This window comes from Mastacembelus armatus, chromosome 18 (assembly GCF_900324485.2).
Source record: "Mastacembelus armatus chromosome 18, fMasArm1.2, whole genome shotgun sequence".
Taxonomy (NCBI): Eukaryota; Metazoa; Chordata; class Actinopteri; order Synbranchiformes; family Mastacembelidae; genus Mastacembelus; species Mastacembelus armatus.
In genome coordinates this window covers 10,357,388-10,381,797 of record NC_046650.1, presented here as the reverse complement: position 1 = coordinate 10,381,797, position 24,410 = coordinate 10,357,388, and the positions used below count along the sequence as shown (strand labels likewise).

General features: G+C 40.6%; 1 protein-coding gene across 1 annotated transcript; it reads right to left on the bottom strand.

The window, feature by feature from the left end:
* Nucleotides 1-381: 381 nt before the first annotated feature.
* Nucleotides 382-12,480, bottom strand: rin1b (Ras and Rab interactor 1b). Its single transcript, XM_026298731.1, has 11 exons — nucleotides 12,337-12,480; nucleotides 11,877-11,991; nucleotides 11,573-11,645; nucleotides 11,168-11,259; nucleotides 10,241-10,422; nucleotides 9,790-10,074; nucleotides 8,579-9,143; nucleotides 4,748-5,056; nucleotides 3,888-4,019; nucleotides 2,877-3,046; nucleotides 382-705 (listed from the first exon to the last, which is right to left on the bottom strand). Exons 1-11 carry the CDS (start codon nucleotides 12,478-12,480, stop codon nucleotides 382-384), a joined length of 2,391 nt encoding a protein of 796 aa, XP_026154516.1.
* Between the last annotated feature and the right edge of the window lie 11,930 nt (nucleotides 12,481-24,410).

Below are 24,410 nucleotides of genomic sequence, written 5' to 3'. Positions count from 1 at the left end.
CTTCATGGTATAAGTCTGGGTTCATATTTCAAATAACAACCAATGTCATTTATTACATATTTTTCCATGTCACAAATGGTACACTCCTTTACACTAGCAGCAACACTGAGTGGTACATAGTACAACTTTTGGCAACAGTCCCTATGTTGGTCCTGCTCTGCATGTTTGGTCCATTTAGGGAAGTTTACCATTTGTCTGCTCCTAGTCTGGAGAAGGGCTGTAGTTTTTCACAACAAGTCCTGACCCACGATGAGACACAACACACCGCCGGAGAGAAAGAGACAGAATAAGAGAGAGAAAGAGAGAGAAAACAAGAGTGGCCATCCATCTCCTCCTCCTCCTCCTCCTCCTCCTCCTCCCTCCTTCCTCCATCCCTCCCACTCACTCCTCACACACTGACTCGCTCAGGTCCACGGCGCCACCTCTGGTGAGTCGCCGCATCTTGCTGAAGTCATGGTCGGTCCTCAGATAGGAGAGCGAGGGGCCTCCCTCACTGTGGCTGGCCAGGTCCTGGGGCTGGGCCTGGGGCGGCAGGGCCCTCATCTCACCGCCGCTGCGCCAGTACAGGGTGTATTGCTGCGGGTCGGACACTCCAAAGGTGGCGGCACACAGCTGTGCCAGGGCCTGGCTGGTCTCCCCGGCTCTCCACTGCAATGTCCGCACAGCGCTCCGCTCCCCGTCCTGGAACAGTATCCGAACGCACCTCTGGGTGGAGAGGAGGAGAAGGAAAAACAACAATTAGAAAGAAAAAAAGAGTAACTATATGCTGTATTCATGCAAAACCGAGTTCAAGAGGCTTACAGAGTGAAGGGCAAAAGAGGGGGAGGAGAGAAAGGTGAAGCCAGAGGAGGAGTGAGAGCTGTGGAAGCACACAGGTGGATAATCCACTAGAATAAATGAGCCAAAATGATGTTTGAAAAGAAATTTTAACTAAAGCAAAGCTTATACTCCGCCCCCCACACACACTCACACACAACTAGCTGGTCCAAGAGCTTAATATGAAAATCATCTTCATACAATTTCTCTTATTTCTGCTGCATATTACAGCCTCATTGACAAACTCCCAGTATTAATCCACTAGAGCATGTCCACGTCCAATCTCATCAAATATAATCCATTAGCTCACTCTGTCTTGGTCTTCAGGCGATGTTTTCTCTCAGCACTTTAATCCAAACAGAAACTTTTTGAAAAACACAGAACTCATAGAAGTAAAGAGTCTGTCTCAACAACTCACACTCTTTAAACACTTAGCGGCAATTGTGCTGTACCTAAGTTATTACATAATGTCAGATTCAACCACCTACAGACGCCCTCACAACTCTCTTTAAAACACACACGATGAAAACATACTGAACATAATCCTTTTACCAAACATCCAACCTTGAGAATCCAGCGAGAATCCTCTTCTCTGCCACACACACACACACACACACACCACCCAACCTATCTGTACACACAACCTTTTCAACACACACACACGATACACAAAGTGGCCAAATATGCTAAAAAAAGAAAAAAAAAAGAAGAAAAAACACACTAGCAATTACAATCAACAGGTCTGCCATCATCAAAACTTACAGAGTCACTGAGCTCCTCGCTGTCCGTGTGCATATTGTGTTTGCCTGCTTCGATGGGTAGATGCAGCTCAATAAATTTCATGTTATCTGACCGCCCACTTCTTCATAGCACTTGGCTCACTGATCCCCGCCTGTGTCAGAGGAAAATCTGGCTGCCGGGTGAGTTAGATCGGCTATTTGAAGCCAGGAGAGGCACCACGTGATGAGACAGAAACGTTGTGGATGACAATGCCTTTTTTCTATGGCATCTGGTGAACCTTCATACCAATCTGGGGGCCCGGAAAGTGATAATGAGAGTGTAGGGAAAAAAAAAAAAAAATCAGGTTGTGTGTGTGCATTAGTCCATCATAAGCCGGCAGCCCCAGATCAGCGGATTACCTCTAAAAATGTCTAAAAACTAATCCCCTCAAATGAATTTGAAACGTATTTGCACGCAAAGGAGGGAAACCCAGGTGTGTTGTCTGACTTCAGGTGAATGGGCTGCTGTTAGAGTGAAAATATTAACTTTTTTCTTGAGCTCTAATAAATTTGAATACTGCCTTCACGTTCCTTAAGCAGGAACAGCACCTTTAAATTGAACACGGGTTACTGTTACTTGTTGTACCTCCACCTGCCACTGTCAGATTTAGGACAATCTGATGCTGCGCAGCATGAAATGCCATCAGTATAATTAATGTAACAGTTGACCTCTTTGGATGGATTATCTCTTGTTTTGTCTCTGTGCCCTTTGAAAGACAATCAACAGGGTTCAACACTGAATTGTAAATGTGTTGATAATTCTGAGTGTCTATTTAAAACTTCCAGATTAGCCAGAATTGCTAATTAGCTAAAACTACAGGTGTCGCTCATTACAGCCACAAAAATCATGTTTGATGCCAACTAATGATGACTGCAGGTAGTTGTTACGGCTAAATCACAGCTCTTAACAGCACCGTGTACGCTCATCACTTCCAGCATTTTCCTCCCATGACCATCCTGCTGTAGCCATAAACACCTAAAGTAAAAAAGTATATTATATGGTTTTACACAAATTCTAAAAACAAATATGGTATTTCCTCTAACTGTTAAGTGCCATTCAGTTTTGCCATTACAGTATGTCATTCACACGGCCCAGCAGAGACTATCTCAGAGAATTATTTCACTGCATAATAAGGAGTTCCCACTGTCCACACATCAATCTGCACTTCACACAGGGCATCTGTGTGTGACAGCTATAAAGTAGATTACTCTACTCACCCACACATAATGCTACCAGTGTTTCTGTGCTGTGCTACTACGATCAAAGAATCTGGTTCCTACCTGGTTCTGCTGGTTCTCCTTTTGTCTCTGGGCTTCACGGCTCCGTCTGCAGCTCCACTCCTTCAGTGTCTCCTGAGCCTCTGGTGTCAGGCAGCCTGAGAACGGCTGCTCCCTGTCCAGGCTCTGGATCAGACACAGACTGGCATACACACTGGTCAGGTAGTACCCACCTGGAAGCAAAAAAAAGAGGAGATATTATAACACCACATACCATTAATCTGTGCTTGTAATGACAGACTTTCACCATTAAAACTTCTCTGTTCCACTGAGTTTATGGCTTTGCACTACTGCAAACTATTACAAATAACAGTCTCAGGAAAACATTAGACTGGAACATGGTCATCAGTGTGAAGTACAGGTAACTAGTAGTACACTGTAATGCATTTTTATCATTTTACCACCTTTTGTTTTATTTACTGTTTTGTCTCATTGCTCTCATCAAATTCATTTTGTGCATATCTATACACTGTTGTGAGCAAATAAAAAAAAAAGTGACTATCAGGTGTTGGAGTTGGTGGAGGTCAAAAACAAACAAAAAAAAAAAGATTGCACTTACATTCATCAGTTGCCAAAGACGAATGTTACTGTTGTTCTGGTGTGGGACAGGGAACTGTTGTCTTTACAGCTTGCTGCAGTGTCCCAAAGTAACCAAAATCAATCCATTTAAGTAATTATGTACTTATGTACAACAGATTGTTGTCCTGACCAATGTATTTGTCACTTATTTAATCCTACTTTAAAATGTAACCACCAGCAGAGCAGTGGTTATTATATATGATGTATTCTCTGAAGAATATATTATATACTTGAGTTCAGGTCATGTGACTCGCAGCAGATGCACATTTATCTGGAGGAGGGTTTATCCTGTTTTTGGGCCACACATGAAGTTAGTCATGTTGTGTGATTACCTAATGTCCGTGGATTTGTTAAACAATCGAAAGACAAAAAATGGTCCACAGCTGGTTCACTGAGCTACTGCTGAACGGCTGACATTTTGGGTTGAAGTCATACCTTCTCCTCCGAGCCAGGAGGGCTCCAGCAGCTCCATCATGTACTCCACCTCTATCAGGATATGAGGCCTGTTACACTCTACGATCACATAAGACAATGACGGCAGGAAGTCATCCCAGCTCACTTCCTGTCCTGCAAAGAAACCAACGGCAGTACAGTATAAGACTAGGTTAGGATTTTATTATTTTTGACACACTGTGCCATCAATTTTAATTTAATTATTGATATACTGCTGCAAAACATGGAAGATATTTGTCTTTTTTCTCTTTAGTAAGAAGAGGAATTTATCTTTGGGTGTTTGTGTACCAATTTGGACCAAAGACCTCTGAATCTGTCATGTTGCGCTCAGCATTTAAATGAAAAAAAGTCATAAAAATAGTCCCGCCACCAACTGTGTTTGAGGCATACAAGAGATTTGATTTAGCCTAGTGTAGTTGCTATAATAAGATTTGGCTAATAGCATCATATAAATATCAAATGAGACACTATGGACTAATTACAAACAATGCGCTGAGTATTTGATAGGATGATGCTTTAATTTCCTCCCACCAGCAGGAGGTTACGCTATAAAGCATACTGGTTATGCTACAGCTCACACAGATACAATATGTCTGACGTGGAGCTTTTGAAAGTAATATTAGATGTTGATTGTTGATCATTCCTTTTACAGGAAAGCTGTCATGCAGCAACTAAAGTATGTTACAGCAGAAAAATACTTCTATTTTTATGCATTTGATCATCTAATTATGTCAATGCAAAAGCTTGAAATCAGTGTTGTTTTAAATAATGACTTATAAACCTGTTCTTGCTTTAAAGCCTCAAAATCCCTAATAATAAAACCAGTGTGTTTTTGGTCTCACCATGTAAGGAGCCCATGGCCTTGTGAACGCACTTGCAGACCTGCAGCAGCAGCAGCACCTTGTCAATAGGTGAGTGCGTCCTCTGCATCAGGATCAGTTTTTGCTTCACCCTCTCTACCTCACGACTGTCTGGGACACCCGTCCGCACGCCGAGCCGCTCCATGGCGGCGTCCCCTTTCAGACGGAGCAGGTTCTGGGTGAGACGTTGGATGGAGCCGTCCTGATTGTGCAGTGCCACCAGGGCCTTATCAAGCCTAGACCTCAGTGGCCTGAGCACACAGGAGAACATGGCCCGTTCCAGCGCCAGATCTGGGGACAGAGGAATGGGTTAATTTTTTTTTGAGGACTGAAACCAAACATTTTGTGTAGGACATTTTGTTGAAGACTAAATTATGTTTTTTAATTTGTTCATTTGTTGGTAGAGAACACAAATATTAGGGAAAATGAAATGAAATGAAATCTGCCACATCCTGAATTTCTCTGCTGGGGGATCAATAAAGTCTAATTTTGACTTATCCTAATGTCCTGTTTTCATCATCAGATTGTACAGGTGTTAAATCTTTTTGTGTACAGGTTAAATCTTTTTTGTCCAACTTGTGTAAGATCAACACTTTAAACTCCTGTTTTTCCACCACCCTGTGCTATGTATAATTTCTCCATTTGCCTGTTTTGACTGCAGGAACTATTTTAGGAATAAATCCAGGCAACATGGGCAAATAGCTAAGCTGCAATCCAGCACTAGTACTGAAACGTGATGGTTCCAAACCTGGCAAACCCACTGTCAGAATGAGTCTCTGGGAAGATGTTCCCTGCTGTTGTTCGCCAAGACATAGTTACAGCACACAACCGCCCATAAATGCACAAATTGTTGTTTTTGCAGTGAAGATCCAATGAAAGCAAACAAATGACACAACACTGCCTGCACCACTACTTGCATATCGCTTGGGCATGTTGATATTTAGAAGCTAATGAGTAGTTAGTTTGATTGCAAACACTAAGCAACAACAGAGTTAGAGTTCTCAATTAATGACTTTTGGCCAAGCAGAATATAAGTATGGACAGAAGGTAAAAACAAAATGTCATGAACAGCCACTGTGGTCACTTTTAGGAGCCTCTAAGCGAATTTCACCCTTGTGGTTAAAGAACAGATTACTCATAAAAAAAGTTATTGCAATAATTTTCTAATTACTCAGCAGCAGAAGTCCTGTTTAATTTGTTACTTTCATTAATAAGTGGCCTTTAAACTCCATATCTATGTATATTTTGAATTTCCCTTCAATATAGTTTATCTTATATCCTCCGCACCCACACACATTTTTTGGATCTAAAGTGTTTCCACCGTTACATATGTGCAGAAATATGCAACAAAACATTAGAGTGAGCTTTGAACCTGCTGGTATGGGTGTGTTACTGAACATTGGACAGAGCCAGGCCAACTGTTTTTCCTTGTTTCAGCCCTTTAAATGCTAAATTAAGCTAAGCATCTCTTGTCTCTCGCTATATACTTAAGACACAAACATGAAAGCAGTATTGATCCTCTAAGTGTATTTGCCAAAATACTGCTCCTTTAAGAACATAAGAAATTAATGGTCTTAAAGCTAAAACAACACTATTTTTCCTTCTTCTCCTAAAAACACACATCTTGGAAATATAACTGTTCTTTTTTTAACCTGACAACAGTGATACGTAATACTGTAAATCATGTACATGTACAGTACACATGCACGTCCTCACACGTGGAAGCACGCACACAGTGATTCTCCTGTAGTTAGTGGGCAGTCCTGACTAAGTGGGTAACAATTCTCCAGTGCTCACTGTTTTCCACTCATCATCAATATCCTCCTCTCCCTCCTTCATGTTTCCCTGCTGCATAAAGCCCTATCTACCTTACTATATCATTCCCCCTTGTGATTAATCATTCACGCCCTCCACCCGATTTCTCCACCTCCCTCCCTCCCCTCTCTGCTCAATCCCAGCATCCATCTTTTACCAGCTCTCAAGAGGAACAGATTACATGTAACTTCATGACAGCCTTGTTAGTTACTGGCTAGACCCAAAGAAGTATATTTTTTCAGCTATTACGCAAAGATCTGTACCTGATTACATTTTCAGAGTAACCAGCCTATTTCTATCCCTCCCTCCCACCCTCCCCTGAATCGTGCTTCTTCAAGTGAGCGTGGGACTGTGATATCTTTTTATGATAAACGAGGGGGAGAAAAAAAAAAATGCAAATGCCTCCCACCAACGCAATGTGAGATAAATCAGAATCAGAGTGCAGGAAAGAAGGAAGGGAGGAAGGAAGGCAGCGGCCGACTGCTCTTCCCTGAAGCCTCTGCACTGCCAGCCGACCATCCATCATCACACATTTACACACAAACATACCTGAAAAATACACACTCAGCCGCACACAAAGGAGTCCAAAAAAGAAAAACCTACGCACTGTGCGTTGTGTCAAAAGCTCTATCTGCAATCTTTCCAAAGTAACACCCTGCGATGTCTTTACAATAGTAATGAGAATCACACTTTGAATGCAATGGATGGGAGTGCAGGCGCGTTGGGCAGGGCATTCCTAATGCTGTTTTCTAAATACCAGAGACTATATGAGCTCTAGTGAATGAGGCTCTACCCCCCACGCAAACTACTTTGTGTTGACAGTGCCTTTCACTGGAGCCTGGACAGCCCACCATTTATCAAAAAAGGCTGTCTGTTTCCATAGACCTGTGTCCTCTGGCACTGTGTTTATTGAATCAGTGTTTTCTAATGGTACAGTTTTTTTCCTCTCTCTCTCCTCCAGTCCTCTGCTGATGTGATAAAGTAATAAAGCATGTATATGAGAAATTCAGCTTGAGAAGATAGAGCCCACAATTTAATTCAGTACAGTCAGTTAAATTCAATTAAACAATGCACTCAGTGAGACTAACTTAAAAGTTTAGTTGACTTGCTAATTAAAATCAGAAGAATTTCAAAGAGAATCATGTAAAGCAACTTTTCTGTGTATAGTTCCACAACAGAAATATATCTGAATGTATTTTTAATGGAATTGGAAACACTCGTATAAGGCACCTTAGAGAAGATTTATAAGCACTAACTAATAGCTGCAATACTGTTAAAAGTTTGAACATGCCCCTCTGCTTGTAAGTGAAAGTGTACAGTTGTTATTCAAAGACATTCACATGGCTGTTTTCTTTTATACTTGCATTGGTTTGCTGAGATGGGCTTATGTATATATTAATGAGAACCATATGTTTGTTGCCTTTGTCTGTTCTATAACCAGCATTTGCCTTCTCTTCATACAGTTTTGAATCCAAATTTTCCACTGAAACTGTCTACTAACTGAAAATATGAAAAAGACTGAGCAAGTTATGAATAAGGAGCCTGTTCATAGTTAAACGTCAGTGGATGTCAAACAATTTTTAAAATGTTGAAATTCACAGATGAAACCAAGTGGGGAAAAGATAAAGCTTCAGCTTTCTTCTTTTATTTCTGCTACTAAACAGAAAAAATACAAACTTTACCCATGTTGTTTTCTGTTGGAGGCACTCAGTGGTCAACAGTGAAAGACTGGATGTACTGGGCAGCTCCCAGGTGTGAATATCATTCGTCAGGCAGTGTAATGAAAAGGAATTGGCACACTCCACTTTAACGAATGAAAGTGAATTGTCCATTGTGACGGTCCTGGCAGGTGTATTGTACCATAGGGATTGGCAACGAAAACCCAATGAGCCTCAAGTGCTAGATATCTGTATTTGAAAAACAGGTTTATGCTACGCCTCAAATAAGTGTTGTGCACTGATATGTACTGACACATTTATCCGGATTCTTTTTATTTACCTTTCTCATTCTCTGGCACCAGGGTTTCAATGGGAGGCTCCAGCTCTCCACTGTCCAGCAGGCAGCACTTTGCCTGCGACAGAAAGAGTCGCAGACTCTGCAGGACCTGCACAGAGCTCACACGTGATGAGGAAGAGGACGATGATGAAGAAGAAGGTGAGGTCAAGGATTTGAGCACCTCTCTCTGTGCCAGGAGGAAGTCCTGGACCATACCTCCAAAGATGGAGCGCCTGTCTCTGGACAGCTCCTCCACCAGTCGCGTCAGTCGTTTGTCCGGAGCAAAGAAACACACAAATGCTTCACTCATGCGGTGCAGCCCACCGCGGCCTCGAGAGCGTACAAGAGGGGGGCGCTGGTATGTCTGCATTTGGGTCTGGACCATGCTTTCTGAATCTGAATCCTCATCATTGTCCTCATCCATACTGCTGAAGGAGCTGCTGCTGTCAAGCTCAGCCAGGGAAGGAGCCGGGCGGCGTTCCAGGGCCAGAACCGCCACCTCGATGCCTGGGTCCTCTGCTTGAGCTGACTGCTGGGGTTTTGGAGGCTCCGCCACCTTGGCAGATGTCTTCATCAAGAAAGAAATAATATTTACAGTTGTCAGTAATATATGAGATATATAAATAAAGAATTATAATAAAATATTATAATAAATAAAATAATATAAATAAGATACATTTGAAACACGACTTTATATCACTGTCTTGGCCTTTTAGAAGCTTTTGAAACAGCACTTTCCAACCTTTTTGTCTTGTAACAATGGTCATTGTCAATCAGGGAATTAATTTCTTTTTTTTTCTCTGTAAGATGCCAAAGGAAATAAAATTATCCACTTATATTTAAGAATACAGGATTGCCTAAAACTGGTGACCTGTCCAGGGTGTACCCCTGCCTTCCACCCGAAAAAAAGCTGGGACAGGCTCCAGCAGATCCCTGTGACCCTGGTTAAGGAATAAGCAGGTATTGATAATGGATGGATGGATTGCCTACAAAGATAATTCAGGCAATATTTTTTCTGCCTTCTCATCTTGTTAATTGTCTTGTGATCCATCAGATTTACTTGACTCCTGTGATCCCCTGAGTGGGCTTGGAACTACTGTTTTAGAAAATGCGCAGCCAGAACGCCTTCAGAAAAAACCAACAGCATGCTCAAATGTATCCACATCAGTGTAGGCAAGGTCTGAAAGATAAATAAAGATCATAAAAGCTATTACTTGTGGCACATTGACAGACATCATGTCCTCCTCCTCTGCAGAACCAGGTGACACAGCCGGGGTTCTCCTCAGGACCCCAGCCCCTGCATGAACTCGCCTCTGTGGGTGACCATCAGCCTTCTGCAGCCTCTCCGACCCACTGGGCTGCTCTACTGATGGGGGAGGCGAGAAGGAGCCGACCCCCTCGAGAGACAGATTCATGGAGGTCTCCGAGAGCCGGAGCCGCATACTGCGCTTGAAGCGGTGCCGTTTATTGGAGGCACTATGGTTTGTAAGTTGTGGTTGCTATAGAAAAGAAAAAGTGGAATTAGTACTTCACCTTTTAGTACAAGAAACACTGGCTTTCTGTCATATATGAAGGTAGATTTAGAGCATTTGTAACGATGTGTGTGATGAGTCCTTGTCAGTAAATGATCTCAGGAAGATGAAAAGATGATAGAACCAAACAAACCTTGATAAACTCCAGCTGCAGAAAGAGTGGGTTGATGAAGCAGAGTTTGCCTTGTCTGCCTTGGGTCAGCAGAGTGCATCGGCCCTCAGTCATTGCTGTCTGGGCCTGGCTGCTGCTGGTTGATGCAACTGGGTCCACGGGTCCGTTCTGCATGTCTGAAGCACTTGGTGAGCTCCAGAAGTCTAATAGTGGATGCAGGAGGAAGAGAAGAGTTTTGGATTCAATACTAACAGGGACATTGCATCACCAAATCCATTTCTGTTCATAAAACTTGCTTTCAACTGTGCTTAAAAACTAGAGGAATAAGTAATTTGGTATTAAAATAATTTACAAACATATGCAAAAATGCAAAATGTCACTCTGACACAAAGGAATAAAGTGTTTTTCTTCTGTGAGCTGACTCGAGCACAGCCAGATTTTGCAGAACCATGGTGAGAAAGTCTCGTTATGCTTGAGCTGCAGTAAGTGACACATACTGCATGTTACTTGTGTCATTTTTAGCCATCATGAAGTCACAGTTTGCTCTCTGCTACTGTGCTGCCATGTTAAAATAGATGCAAGCTGGCAATCACTGCTTTAGTCAGTTATTGGTTTGTCTCACAGTTGCAGTATGTAACGTTCATTTTCACTTGGTCTCTAAAATGTGTTTTACCTTTGCTGAATAGAGACTGTTGCAGAGAAACTTCACTAAATCTTTAGAAATATTTTGTATGTATGCTAATGTAAGGCCAGGGATCATCAGTGTTATTGTATTTTATCATGAGAGGAATTTGAATTCTGAGCCAAATGTAATGGCAGCTGTTGAGACATGTTCCATTGGTGAACTGACTGACACTCTCATTAGCTAACAGGAAAATAATAATTATTATTTATTTATGTACCGTAGTAAGTTTAGCTTAAAAATGTGGAGGTCTACTGTGACTGTACCTTGTCCCATGTGTGAAATGGCTTCCAGCTGCCTGTGTGTTGCGGCTTTTGCGATGGCCTCTGGTAGCTGCAGCGGGAAAGGCAACACATCCCTGTAGACAAGAACAAAACTCAGATTAGACGTGTGATGAGTTTACCACAGGGTTTAACAAGCTCTTGTGAGAAGACTTTCCACAAAACTTCTGGCTTCTGCTCAGCCAAAGGCACATTAGTGAGGCCCAGCAGTGTTGTTGGGCTAAGGCCAGGCTTACAGCCTCTAGTTCACCCACTCAGGACTATGTGTGGACCTGTCAGGTTCCACCAAAACAAACTGAATATGACTTCTTTATAAAGCACAGGGATGTTATCATGCTGTCACACATTATTGACTATTATGTCATGATGTCAGTTAATATAATGAATTACCTGCTGATACAGTAGAAGGCCACCAGTCGACACAAATCAGGGAAGCTGAGTGCTGAGCTCTCCAAGGCGAATGCTGGTTATAGAACAGACAGAGTTTGATTGGCGGCTGTGGAGGCAGCAGGAGACCCGCACAGATTTAACAGAAAATGTGTTGCAAATTTTTTGGAGGGCCCATTCACATCACTTCACCCAGTAAGTGGATGAACCGCAGTGTAGCCCGAGACCAGAGAAAATGTGTATGTTATGTGTATTTCTCTAGCCACTGGTGCTTAATACATGCTAATCCAGCTGGTTTTATACTCACTGGAGTCCTCCTCACAGATGAAGCACTCCTTAACTGAGGAGGCACTTCTGTCCGCCGTCACTCTAAAACACAGCACCTTCCTCTGGCTGGAGGTGCATTTGCGCACCAAAAAGGTCTGTAAGCACCAACAATCACCACAGGTGAATGACAGGGAGGTCATTGGTTTTTTTCCCCACCAACAAAGGTGAAAACAGATGGTGCAAACAACAAAGTACCTAAATAATTTCTGTGTATGATTTATTCAAACAATCTGTCAGTTTAAATGTGTTTACTATCACATTTGCAAAAACTAAAGTTAATTGCACATAAACCTGCGTATGTTTTAACAAGTCTGCTAAGTCCCATTATTTTGTGTGGCAAACTGCCAACATGATTTTAAAAAACATGGCTAGATAAGATTGCCTTTATAAACACCAAATTCTTCTATTCTTTTATTAGACAAAGCTTGATTGGTCCTCACCCCAACGGGCTCTCTGAGCAGGATGTAGAGGGCAGAGTCCTGGCTGAGTGACAACTGCAGCCACACGGGATGTGTGATCAGCAGACGATCCAAGACGCTGAAGACACGCTGAGAGCCTCGCTGAGTACTGCCCACCGCGTGCATCTGAAACATAGATTTTATTGCACAAAACGTATTTAAGTTTCAATACTTTATTTTGTTTGGGCAACCAGATTAATTTGTGGTTAATCTGGATCCTGGGGTAAAAATCTGACTATAGGGCCCTACTGACGCAGATGACAGAATCTGATAGGGTCAACAAAGGTTCCCACCTGAAACTGGGGTGTTGGAGTTTAGGTTCAGTATTTTAACTAAAACAGAAACAATTAGGAGTTTGTTTTTTTTTTTAAAGAAATGCCTCCATTTTTTCAGTTTCATCTTCTCCATTATAAGCTGGTGCTCTTTTTCTTCATATTATATAATAGCAACAAACTCTTCACCTAAATCAGACAACTTAAAATATCTCAGATGGGTTTAGGAAACTTGAATTGTAACAAATTGTGCTTTTCTTAGTCTTTTTTATGAGAGTCTAAGGCCACATTATTAATTTTTAAAAAAACATGTTAGATCAATCAAATAATCAGTAAATGCAACACTAATCTGAATCCATAAACCATAAGTGGGACTCCAATTTTAGGCAACTTTTACCTGCTAAATAATTTGTCTCAAAACTTCAGCTCAAAGTTCCACTATTATATTCAAGCAGCTTTACATCCTCCTGTTGAGTCAATGTCAGCGCTGTGTGTTTGAGTGTTGCTGTTGATGCTGTAAACCTCTTCTCCTTCTGCGTTTGAACTTTCTGCAGAGATGCAGCTTTGCATGTACTTAAAAACAACATAACTCATTTTGAACTGTGTGTTATCCTTATTTTGGCCCTTTTCATATTAACATTCAATCCCAGATTTCCATTCTCTCTCTCTCTCTCTCTCAGATTGGCTTGCTGCTGGATGTCACACTGTGTGGGCTGCTGGTGAACGCTTGCGAGCGTAGCAGCAGATGGTTGCCATAGCAACCTGGGCCTACACATCCTACCAGGCATTCCCACTCAGTGAAACACCCTTTCGCTGACATGTTGGAGATGCGCGTGCGTGCACGACCATACAAACACACACATGTGCAAAGTATGAGCACACAAACATGCACACACACTGTGTTAAAGGGCTGACATGTTTTCCAGGGTGCGGAGGTGATTTATTTCCAGGCAGCTTTATTTATGTGACTTCACTTTTTCTCTAAGACTAAAAAAAATAAAATAAAATAAAAAAAAAATGATGCCACTAATAATCAGTATTTTTTTTAGCCACTTTCTGCTTCACATCAGACCACTAATGATCATTTCTGTGCAATGACTGTGCTGCTCTGAAATCAGATGCTGCAACCTGTTTCAGTGCTATTAACAGAAGCATTATGAACATTGTTTTCCTTGAAAAACACATTTAAATTCTTCACATTTTTCATCACCTTCTGCCACCTTTTTTTTATACAAGTTTCCCATCCTTCTGTGGAAACCAGTTATTCATACACCAATATGCGGTCAACAGTAGATGGTCAATAGTATTAGAAGGGTTAGAAATCGAGTACAAAAAAATCAGGGGGGGACAGTACATACAGTATTAGGCACAGGTTTTTGATGAAAAATGCAATTAAGCAAACAACTCCGGAAGACTATGAGAAAAAAATACAGCTTGGTAAGCCCATCCCCGAAGATGGAGTTTGATTACACTGGTACAAGTTTTGGCTAAATAAAACCAGTAAAAGTAAAGGCAGTGGCATGTTATTGGCTAACTTTACTATCTTGTGCTGTTACAGGTTCCATTTTTCACAATAAATAAATCAATAAAACACTTTGGATATTACTACCTGTAAAACAGGCACAGTTCACATGAGCACTTCAAGTCAACAAGCATCAGCATCTTTGAATTAGGAGTCAAATACATCTGATTTCAAGGTGTGCTTTAAAAATAAGGTGTGTGTGTGTGTGTGACTCTGAGTGGGCCTGCAGAGTCACCCCATTTCATATCTGCAGCCAACCACCACGCAGATCCACAGTCCGATGACCCAACTGCATACACAACCACACAGGGCTATAAGACAAGCAGAGATAAGACAAAAAAAAAAAAAAAACTAAGCACAAGACCCAAGTGCTTCGCTAGCCATTTCCAGGTCCGCCTTACATAAAATGCAATGCTGCCCACACACACAGAAAGACTTATGTAATTCCCTCAGAGAAAGAGAGAGACACAGAGAGGGAGAAATAAGAGGAGAAAGATAAAAGACAAAATCATGAAAAGAGCAAAAACACAGGACTGAAATTTAAAGCTGGGTAAGGAAACCACAACTTCAGTGGTGCCTGCAGCGCAGCAGTTCAAGCAGGCAGACTGGAAATGTAGTAAACAGGAAACATACACTGTATATCTAGCAAGGTGTTCATGCACCTGAGGGCAGTGGCAGCAACAGCAGACAGGAACTCAGTGGGACAGACCAGAAAGCCTGATGGGGATGAAAGCACTAAGCACTTAAGAAAAAGATGAAGAGGCTGAGAAAGACTTGTCTGAAAGGGGTTACGGCTAAGAGAGGGAGGAAAGAGTGCTGAGCCCAGAGTGGGAATCTGTGGGGAGTTGTAGAGGAAAGCAGAGTTAAATTATATTTCCTCTACTGGGGGTCAAGATCACTAGAGGGGTAAAGTAGGTATTTCAGAATAAAAACAATAGACTTTATGATAGAAATGTTGACTGACAACAGAAAACCTGACTAGTTTACACCTTTTTGCAGAGAAGAGGAGAAATTTGGACAGAGATGTGTACATATCTGCAACACTGGACAGAAGGACCGACTGATGCTGGCTGAGCAATGGAGTGACTCAAGCACTTCCAGAATACAATCTTTAACAGATCTGAGAAAGCACAGCAGGTGCCATAGGTATCAGTGTCGAACTTCATTTTCCTCTTGCCAGATTTATTAAGATTTTGAGGGCACTTGTACAAATAAAATCACTGATTGTGCAGTTCTGATGAGGACAGACAACATCACCAACTGTCACTCATCAGACCACAACATCATTTATGTGTTAACAACAGTTTGGTTAGATGGGATTCAGGGCTGCAGGAAGGCTTTCAGAGCTGGAAGGCAAGAAAAAAGTTACATCAGTAAAATAATAACACAAGGACAGAATTTAATATTTTTACAGAACAGTGTAGGATGAAAGAAATTGATAATGAGCAGCTGCTCAGTCTGATACAGATGGACAACGTCACTGTGCCCAGATTTGCAGGATGTAGTTTGTCCTCGTCCAGAGAAATGTCCTGTCAGGCTGCAGAGGAGCACAGTGATGCCCCAATGGAGCACCACTTTCAAGCTTATTTAAAACTCTACACACTGCCCCACCTCCAGATATCATATTATGCATTAGTGATCCAGATGAAGAAGAGATCAGGAGTCTTGTTAAGAGCACTGCCAGGTGTTTTAAGCAGAACCACCTGCAGTCTGGTATCTGTAAGGTGGAGGAGCTTGTAGCAGATTTCCAACAGAGCAAAAAAAAATCACCATACATCAACCAGAGGGAGGTGGTGAATGAAATAAATCATATATCAAACAATTCAAGCAAACTGGATAATAAGGAAGAGCAGGTTTAAAAAGAGTCAATACGTTTTTCAACATCGTACAATATAGAAAACAAGAGGATACGTCATAATTTTACTCTGAGAATGTGCCTAAATCTAAACTGCAATGGAAAACCTGTAATTATTAAAGTTTCAAGTCTCTTAATTGATTTCTATATAATACTAAACTGAACAGAAACTTGCACAGAAAATTGTCAGATTTGAAGTTAAACGCTAGGAATATGCAAATATAGAAACTGCTCCATTAAAATAAAGTTTTGCTCTTTACAAGATCAATAACTTCCAATACTTGGATATGGTAATTTTGCCTTCTTGATATTTTCACTGTCTCAACCTGAGCTTTATTCATAAGTGGATGTTGCCATAATAACAGATAGGAGAGAAAAACGTTAAACGGGGAAAAGAACTGCTCTATATACTTAAAATATCTTGTAACTGCATTGCATAATAACCTTTTGAAGAAGCCATCAGAGGAAAATAAGTTAAAATGACAAAAGATAATCACTGAATTTTCATCCAAAATAATTAGGCTAAAAATGCTGCTGATGTTTATTATTTCATTTTAATTTTAACTGCAAAGTCCGAAGACAGAGACTCGAGAGACAGCAGCAGAAGGAAGATGAGGAGGAAAGTGAATCCATGACAACATCTCCACCCCCTCGACACCAAGCTGATGCAGCTACAGACCATCATCAGCCTCTGCCTCATCATCCAAGGTGCAACAGAGAGTCTTCACAACACTCAGGATTCATTTTTCTGCACCAGTGTAACCTCCAGCCAATAAACATGTAATAATAGTGATACTGAAAACAGACAGCAATGGTGTGCACTTTGCTCATTGTCACATCCTACATACGGTATTTCCATCTGGAGTTTTTGATAAGCAGGCAGCTAGAAAAGCACATATCCTCTCAGTGTAAACTCACACATTTGCTTTTTATACTCTTGTCTTATATTTTGATCTTAGATTTTTTTTTTTCTATATGTTACCTAACACATATGCATAATCTGATGTAATGGTTGTCTTATTCTCAGTAATTCTCACAGGTCTTGCACATGCAAATGATGCTAAACTACATTTTTATTCTACTTTCATTAACTGGTTCCAGTTTTATGCTAAACTAGCCATTTCTAGAGTTGGAGTGGGTGTGAGTGTGTGAGGTTGTTTGTCTCTATGTGGCCCTGTGATGGACTGGTGACCTGTCCAGGGTGGACCCCTGCCTTTCACCCAAAGAGAGCTGGGACAGGCTCCAGCAGATCCCTGTGACCCTGAATAGATGATGGATGGACAGATTACCTGAGATTTCGCCTGCTGGCCTTTTAGAATCCAGCTTTGCAGAGTTGTACACTGCTTTGCTGCTTCCCTCGGTTCTCTCTCTGCTTAAGTCTCCTCCCTTAGGAAAGCTTTGTCTACTGAAAGCACCTGAAGTTAATATTACATTAAACGCCGTGCATTGCAACTTAAACATTAGCTACGAGTTGCCATCAAACATCAATAAATACAGTAACTTCTGTCAGTGACATTTGCTCGCTTATAGAGAAGTCATTACAACTTGAATGATCCATGCTCCACAGCACGGCTAGCAGCTAATACAAGTTCGAAAAAAGCTAACGGCCACGTTAACTAACGCTAAGTTAATTTTGCAAACCTATGTGGACATTGACAACATTTAAGCTGCGAGTTAGCCTCCTTTAGCTTCCTTAAGCTAGCTTACTTCAGCTAGGGTTAGCATAATACAAAACAACATTGCAGGACGTAAAAGTAACGTGACAAGCTACGCATTGTTCAGAAGCATATGTGCAGAATTTTTATTTTATTGACATTACTGTCCGACTGCTTATGCAATTCATCGTTAATTTTTCAAGACTCACCCGCAGCTTTTACGTATCATCAACGTCAAGTTTGGACGCTCTGTTGTCACATGACAGGGGTCAAAGGGTATGGCTTTGTACCGCTGCATTTCTATGTCCCCTGAAAGTACCTTTTAAGGATATGGTGATTTAATTTAGTTTGCCTTTAGTGCTTATGCACTACTAAGAAAAAAATATATAATTTTTCCCATAGCACACAGAGCGGGAGCTCAGCCAATGAGGACGAACGGGCTGTTGCCAGGAACGTTAGTCTGCTTTGTGCGTGAACTTAACATGGAAATTACACATATTTTAAAAACCTAGTATTTTATTCATAATAAATGTGCCTGCATCAATGTTCATAGTATTAATGTATCCAATCATTTTAACAACGATAAAACAATGCCTTGGTTAGTACTGAATAATCATTAAATAACTACGACTCATTAAATGCATTAGCTATTGAATGCTAAAAAATATTATTCTTTCTAAGCTCTTTTTATAGAATAGTTTTAGAGAACACACTCATTTGCTTCTTTTCAAGATTAAAATAAGATAATCAATACCACCATTTGTCATATAAGGATCAGTCTCACCTTTTTACACATAAATACTTAGGCTAAACTGCCAACTATAGATATAGCCAACAATATAGACACTATAGTGTCAACTTCACTTACTCTATAGTTTAAAAATACACCAATCAACACCTCACTTATTAATATGCTAAGTCTTGTATCTTCTTAGAAAAGTAAAAATGACAATTGTGTTCAATGTGAACAACAGTGTGAAGCAGATGTGAAGCGCCACACACTGGGGACGCTTCACATCTTATATGCTCTCTTTCTTGAGGACACACATACTTCACTTCACCTCTCTGTACAGGCTGACAGATACCAGATCTCCATCCATAAAGCATGTTTCTCTATTATAACAAAGAAAATAATAGTTGGCCACACATTAATGGGCAGCAGTTGTTTCCTCACAAACTGACTGCAAACTTCATCAACAAAACATGTCAAAACAACAACTGTGTACCTATTATTCATCTCTATTCATCACGCTTGACGCCAACCACAAGCATCAGTCTGTAAAATCTCTCATTTGCACAAGAGTGACCATGACGGTGGCTAAGTATAGCCAGCAGCCCATCACTGCATGCGTAGGATGACTAATGGAACAACATAATTGCAGTGGGCTATAAGTATCCACAGGGGGCAACAGTGGGCATGGGGGCCTGCCAACCGATGACAGGTGTCCATTTTAATGCCTACAGCAAAAGTGCTGTAGCGATGGCACTCAGGGCCAGTGACAAGGAAGTGAGAGCTCTGTGTTAATGCGTGTTTATTAATGTGTGTATATGAATGTGTCTGAGTGTGTGTATGACGAAGTTTTTCAAAGGCATTAGTATGAGTCAGAAGCAACACTTGGGCTGTAGGAGAGAAGAAGGACTGTTAGCATAACTGTGAATATTAATAATTTTAGAAGCATATCGGTTAACTGGTGAAGTGATTCAGAAAGGACATTATCACAAATAGTTGTCAGACCAGTGTGTGTGTGTGTGTGTGTGTGTGTGTGTGCGTGTAAGAGGGAGAAGCTGCAGACTATCCATCATGATGTCATAAAATCTTTAAACCGTCTCATATTTTTCCATGAGTAACCCACAGTGTCTTTCCTGGTTTTTCTCTGCAGTGTGATACTTAACTAAATTAAACTCTGCACTAACACTGAGAAAAACAGCTTTGACTATATAACACTCTGTATACATGCAATTATTCACAGAATACCTTTTATGTTTATTGCAGGACTAGAGAGATAATAGCCTACATATGATAATTTTAAAATGTGTTTCAATCAGAGAAGCTCTAAAATGAAATTAGAGGCTGTTTGAGGCTACCAGATGCCTCAGAAAAAGTTTTTAAAACAATATAAGCGAAATCAACATCATATTCATCAAAATATTGTTTGATGTGTGTATATCATGAGTTAATTTATTTCCCGGATCCACTAGGCTGTTGGCACATTTTCACATCACAGAGTACAATTTTAAAATAGATTTAGTACTTTTAAAACTTGGGCTATTCAAATGGAAAATAGTGGGAGGGGGTTAGGACACAACCTGTATGAGCCAATTCTGGTTCTAATTAGTGGGATAAAATAAATAGAGAAAAATGCAGCAAATTAGTAACTAATTAAAGTTTTAAAGGTCTGTACCCCCGCAGAGTCCTGAGAACAGGTCAAATGAAGTATGTTGAGGTTTTAGCTCATTGTTGCTATACTGTATGTTTCAGTTGCTTAATATTTTTGATTGAGTGAGTCTATCTTCTTGTCATCCCAGTGTTTCTTGGCTTGTTTGGAAATGCTGCACTTGCCAGCTTCATCCATCTGAACGGGTCATTCAGTGTGGCACTGAGTTTTGAGACCTAATTTTTCTCTCATAACAATAGGATAACTTGGAAGAATAACAGCCTGGGTCCACTTATCTCCTGTGAAAACTGAAAATCAACTCTCACTTGGTAGTGTCACTTCTTTAAAAACTAGACATTTCACAAATATAGATATAGATGTTTGTTAAATTACAAAAATTAAATAAAGATTGAATAGCAGCTTCAAATGCATGGCAACATTTACACTTTGTTTGAACTGAAGTTTTTGGTATTTGCACTTGTTCTTAAAAAGGTTCTTCAGCATCACATACCCTGCCTTTCCTTATCTTTTTTTGACCTCTCTGTGACTCACAGTGTGACTAATGACAGATCGACATGAGGAGCACTTCATGCGAAACACTACTTTTGTAAAGGACTGTTAGGTAATGTCAGAGGTTTTTGATAAGTAGGAGTGAATAACACCTCTAAAAACCCAATGCTTTTTTAAGTTTTGTTGGGGATGTTTTAAGCAGATGCTGCTTAAAGTTCAAGGCAGAACAGATTTTCTATTAATTTTCTATAATATTCATGTTTATCAGCATTTCCATCATTTGATTTAATCACTCTTGTGCCAGTGATGTTTTTTGCACAAGCTGCGCAAAAATCTTGTTAGAGAAAACCCCAAAACATGTAGAACAGTGAGCTAACAGACAAAATATTGAGCATTTTGAACAATTAAAAACTATTAATTTCCCCTATTTCATACATCTCCCTACACACCCATTATTTATAGTTCATTTTATTTCTCAGCCCTCTCAAAGCTTTCTACACCCTTATATGAATCGTTGAGTGTAGTCTTGACAATGACAATGAGGGATCACTTTCATCTTCCATTTTCAAATTGTGTTAGAGTGACCACAAGAGGACAAAAGCCTGCATTAATACTGCGCTCAGTGAAGCAGCAGAGGAGGGAGGATGTTAAGTCATCAGTTTCAAGTTGTCCTCTATTGTCACGTGTTTCTAATGTCTAAACCTTTGTCACAGCTTTCCAGAAAGACTCCAGCCAAAGTCAAAACAAAGCTCAGGTGTGTTGCTTCGGCCAGCCAGGTGTGTGTTTTATGACTCTGAGTGATCTCATGACACATCTAAAGAGTTACACCAAATCACAATGTTTGATTTTGTACTGCATCATTAAATCACTGTCGCTAGTAAACCATACTTTTATCCATCTATCTTCACATATTAAAGATAAGTGGGAGACTGAAATTGGCACAGGCATTACCTCAGAAACATGGGAATAGGCTTGTGAACAGGCACATTTGGTGACTAGCTGCAGTATCTGGAGAGAGCTCAGATGGGAAATTCTAACAAGCCTTAAGTAATAGTTAAATGGGAACAGGTTCAGACAAATACTCATTTTGTAGTCATGCTCAAGATTGAATAAATATTGCAAGGATGCATTTGATGCTCTTAAAGAAGTGTTCCAGTGTGAGATGCCCAGAGACCCTACAGTAGTTCTCCTTGGTGTACTCCCTCAAGGTGTTGGTGGTAGAAATAGTGTATATTTACTTCAAATCCTATTGTGAACAGCCATCAAGTGTTTTACATGTAAATTGTTAAATCCTGAAACCCCACCATAACAATGACAGGACCCAGAAGGTATGCCACATATGCCTTCCTGCTTCAGAAGCCAAACTTTTTAAAGAGGTGGATGCCCACAATGCCTCTGCTATTACAGCAAGATAATGGTGCAGAGTAAACCTCTCTAATTTAATATGATTTAGGCCACTTACAGTACACCCTCTCTTTCACTGCTTATTTCTCTCCTTTTCATTGCTTTTTATTATCATCACTTTTACTTTTATGATTTTTTTATTATTAGTTTATTATTAGTTTATCTTTGTGGAGTTTATATAATTTGGTGGAAATATGTTAAAATGGCAAGTGAACATTGTATTGGTTTTATACTATTGTAATTGTAAATATAATAATAAATAATCAATAATTGTAACGTCATTAAAAAAAAAAAAATCACTGTAGCTAGTGTATATATGTTGAAAAAAAAATTGGAGCTCCAGGCCAGATTGTCTATATTAGAGCTTTTATCTACTATTCTTACCTAAGAAAAATATAAAAATAAGCTTCAGAGATGATTTACTGGAGGTGGCTTCTTAGTGTAAAGGCACACCTTCTCATAGCACCCAAATGCTGGGATGACATTTTGGGATTTGGGGGTGTTGAAAGGTGCTATAACAAAATCAGGGAGTGAAATGTTTTTTTCCAAGCTGAACTTAAGCACATCTCATGGATGCTTAGCAGCTAAATGGAAAAATTCAAATTCTGTCAGTTCACTATCAATCATATGATCCATATGTGTTGGCAAGGGGCTGATTAATGGGCTTCATCAGGAGGTGTTGAGGAGGAGGAGCAAAAAAACATCTAATTTAACCATAGCAGTGACATCATGCCTTATTTATGCTGAAGTTGATTTTGTACATTTACCCTCTCTGGAGTGGTAGGATGAGTGGGGGTGTGTAGTAAAAGATGGTGTGGTGTATGAAGGAGGATGGGTGGTGTGATTTGCTGCTAATAGTAAGAAAATGGAAAAAGTGTTTTTTACCAAGTTACATAACAATCCATCCATCCATCATCTATACCCACTTATTCCTAATTAGGGTCACGGGGATCTGCTGGAGCCTATCCCAGCTCTCTTTGGGTGAAAGGCAGGGGTACACCCTGGACAGGTCACCAGTAGTTACATAACCCTTTTCTTTTAATGGTGGACACTTGCTTCAGGAATGAAACTCAGTTTTGGTTTCTATGTTGCGTTGCATGATGATGACACAATTCCTGAGCAGCGACGGGGGAAGCCTGCCATATACATGAGTCAGGTTACTGTAAAGTGTCTGTCTTGTGCACCGCTTGCTGCACTAAGGACAGACTGCTCAGCAAAGGACTGAACTCTGTCCAACAGCTCTGAGCGTCATGCTCGGGCACTCTGCAATCGCACTCCTCCTACACAACACAGGGCAGAATGCAGCCCCCTACACACGCATAAATATGTACACACATTTGGTCATGCCACCTTCAAAATTAACATGTCATTCCACACTCAACAATCAGAGACTTCATATAGGTAGCCTATGTAATCACAGCCAGGACTTGTAAAGCAATCAGTCCTGCATGCTCTGGGCCTCATCTGCATCAAACCCTCCCCAAAATCAGCAGACATGTAAAAGTCACAAAATGCCACTTACAGTAATGTGCCTCTCAGAATTAACGAGCAAAACAACAGCAAGGAAGTGGGAACATCACATCTACTCCCACGCAGGCAGGATGGCACTTCAGTTTTAAAGTTATGTAACAGTCCAATGGTGTGAGATTACATTCACTTTGCCCTCAGAGGGGAGACAAGAGATCAAGATACTTAAAAATAAAAGTCTGAGTGGCTAATTGAACAGTGTTCTGGCTCATAAAGGTGCAGCTCAGCCAAAACACAGGTGGCCAAATGATGTTAGTTCACCTCTAATCCAGTGAAAAAGCAGATTTGAAGTGATTTGAATGATCTCTCATGGATGCTTGATTTGATTATGGTGAAACATCAGCTGCAGGAAAACCAAACTTCTGCTTGTGCATGCAAAGAATCAAACTTTTGAGACTTTTGTTTGTTTGTTTTTTTCTGCAGAACAACACTCAGGTGTTTCCACTGACTAAACATGAAAGAAAAGCAAGCTCACAATGAGTCTCTGACAACCTGAGCATGAAATGTGGCAATGATTAGGTTTTTTTTTTTTGAACGCCTACACTTCACTGCAAATCTTTTATGGGAAATGGGCAATTTACAAAGGCAGCACTGTCACACCTCATTCCCATTGTCCTGATCGCTAATTGATTAATTGGCAGAGCTTGATTGTAAACGGGGACACATACGCATGAATCACTTAGTAGCATTGTTTACCAAGACGTCCCCTGGTGACCGGAAACTACGTTAAACAACAAACGCCGACGCGCTTTGAACTTGAGGACAGAAAGAAACCATCAAAGGGAGGAGAAAATATTCATACAGATATTGCAGCCATGCAGCCAACCCGCATGTGCCAACTCTCCAAGAACTATTTTTCCTAAAGCATGACAAGCAGTCGCACTTGTCTTTGTTTAACGCAAACTCCCCTTAAAAAATAACTTACCTTCGATCTGA

Coding starts and splice junctions, on each gene's coding strand:
- rin1b (XM_026298731.1), bottom strand. CDS start 12,480: ATGCACGCGGTGGGCAGTACTCAGCGAGGCTCTCAGCGTGTCTTCAGC. Junction 9,144..9,789: donor TGTCTGTCAATGTGCCACAA/GTAATAGCTTTT, acceptor TTCTTGATGAAG/ACATCTGCCAAGGTGGCGGA. Junction 706..2,876: donor AGGAGAACCAGCAGAACCAG/GTAGGAACCAGA, acceptor CTCTCCACCCAG/AGGTGCGTTCGGATACTGTT.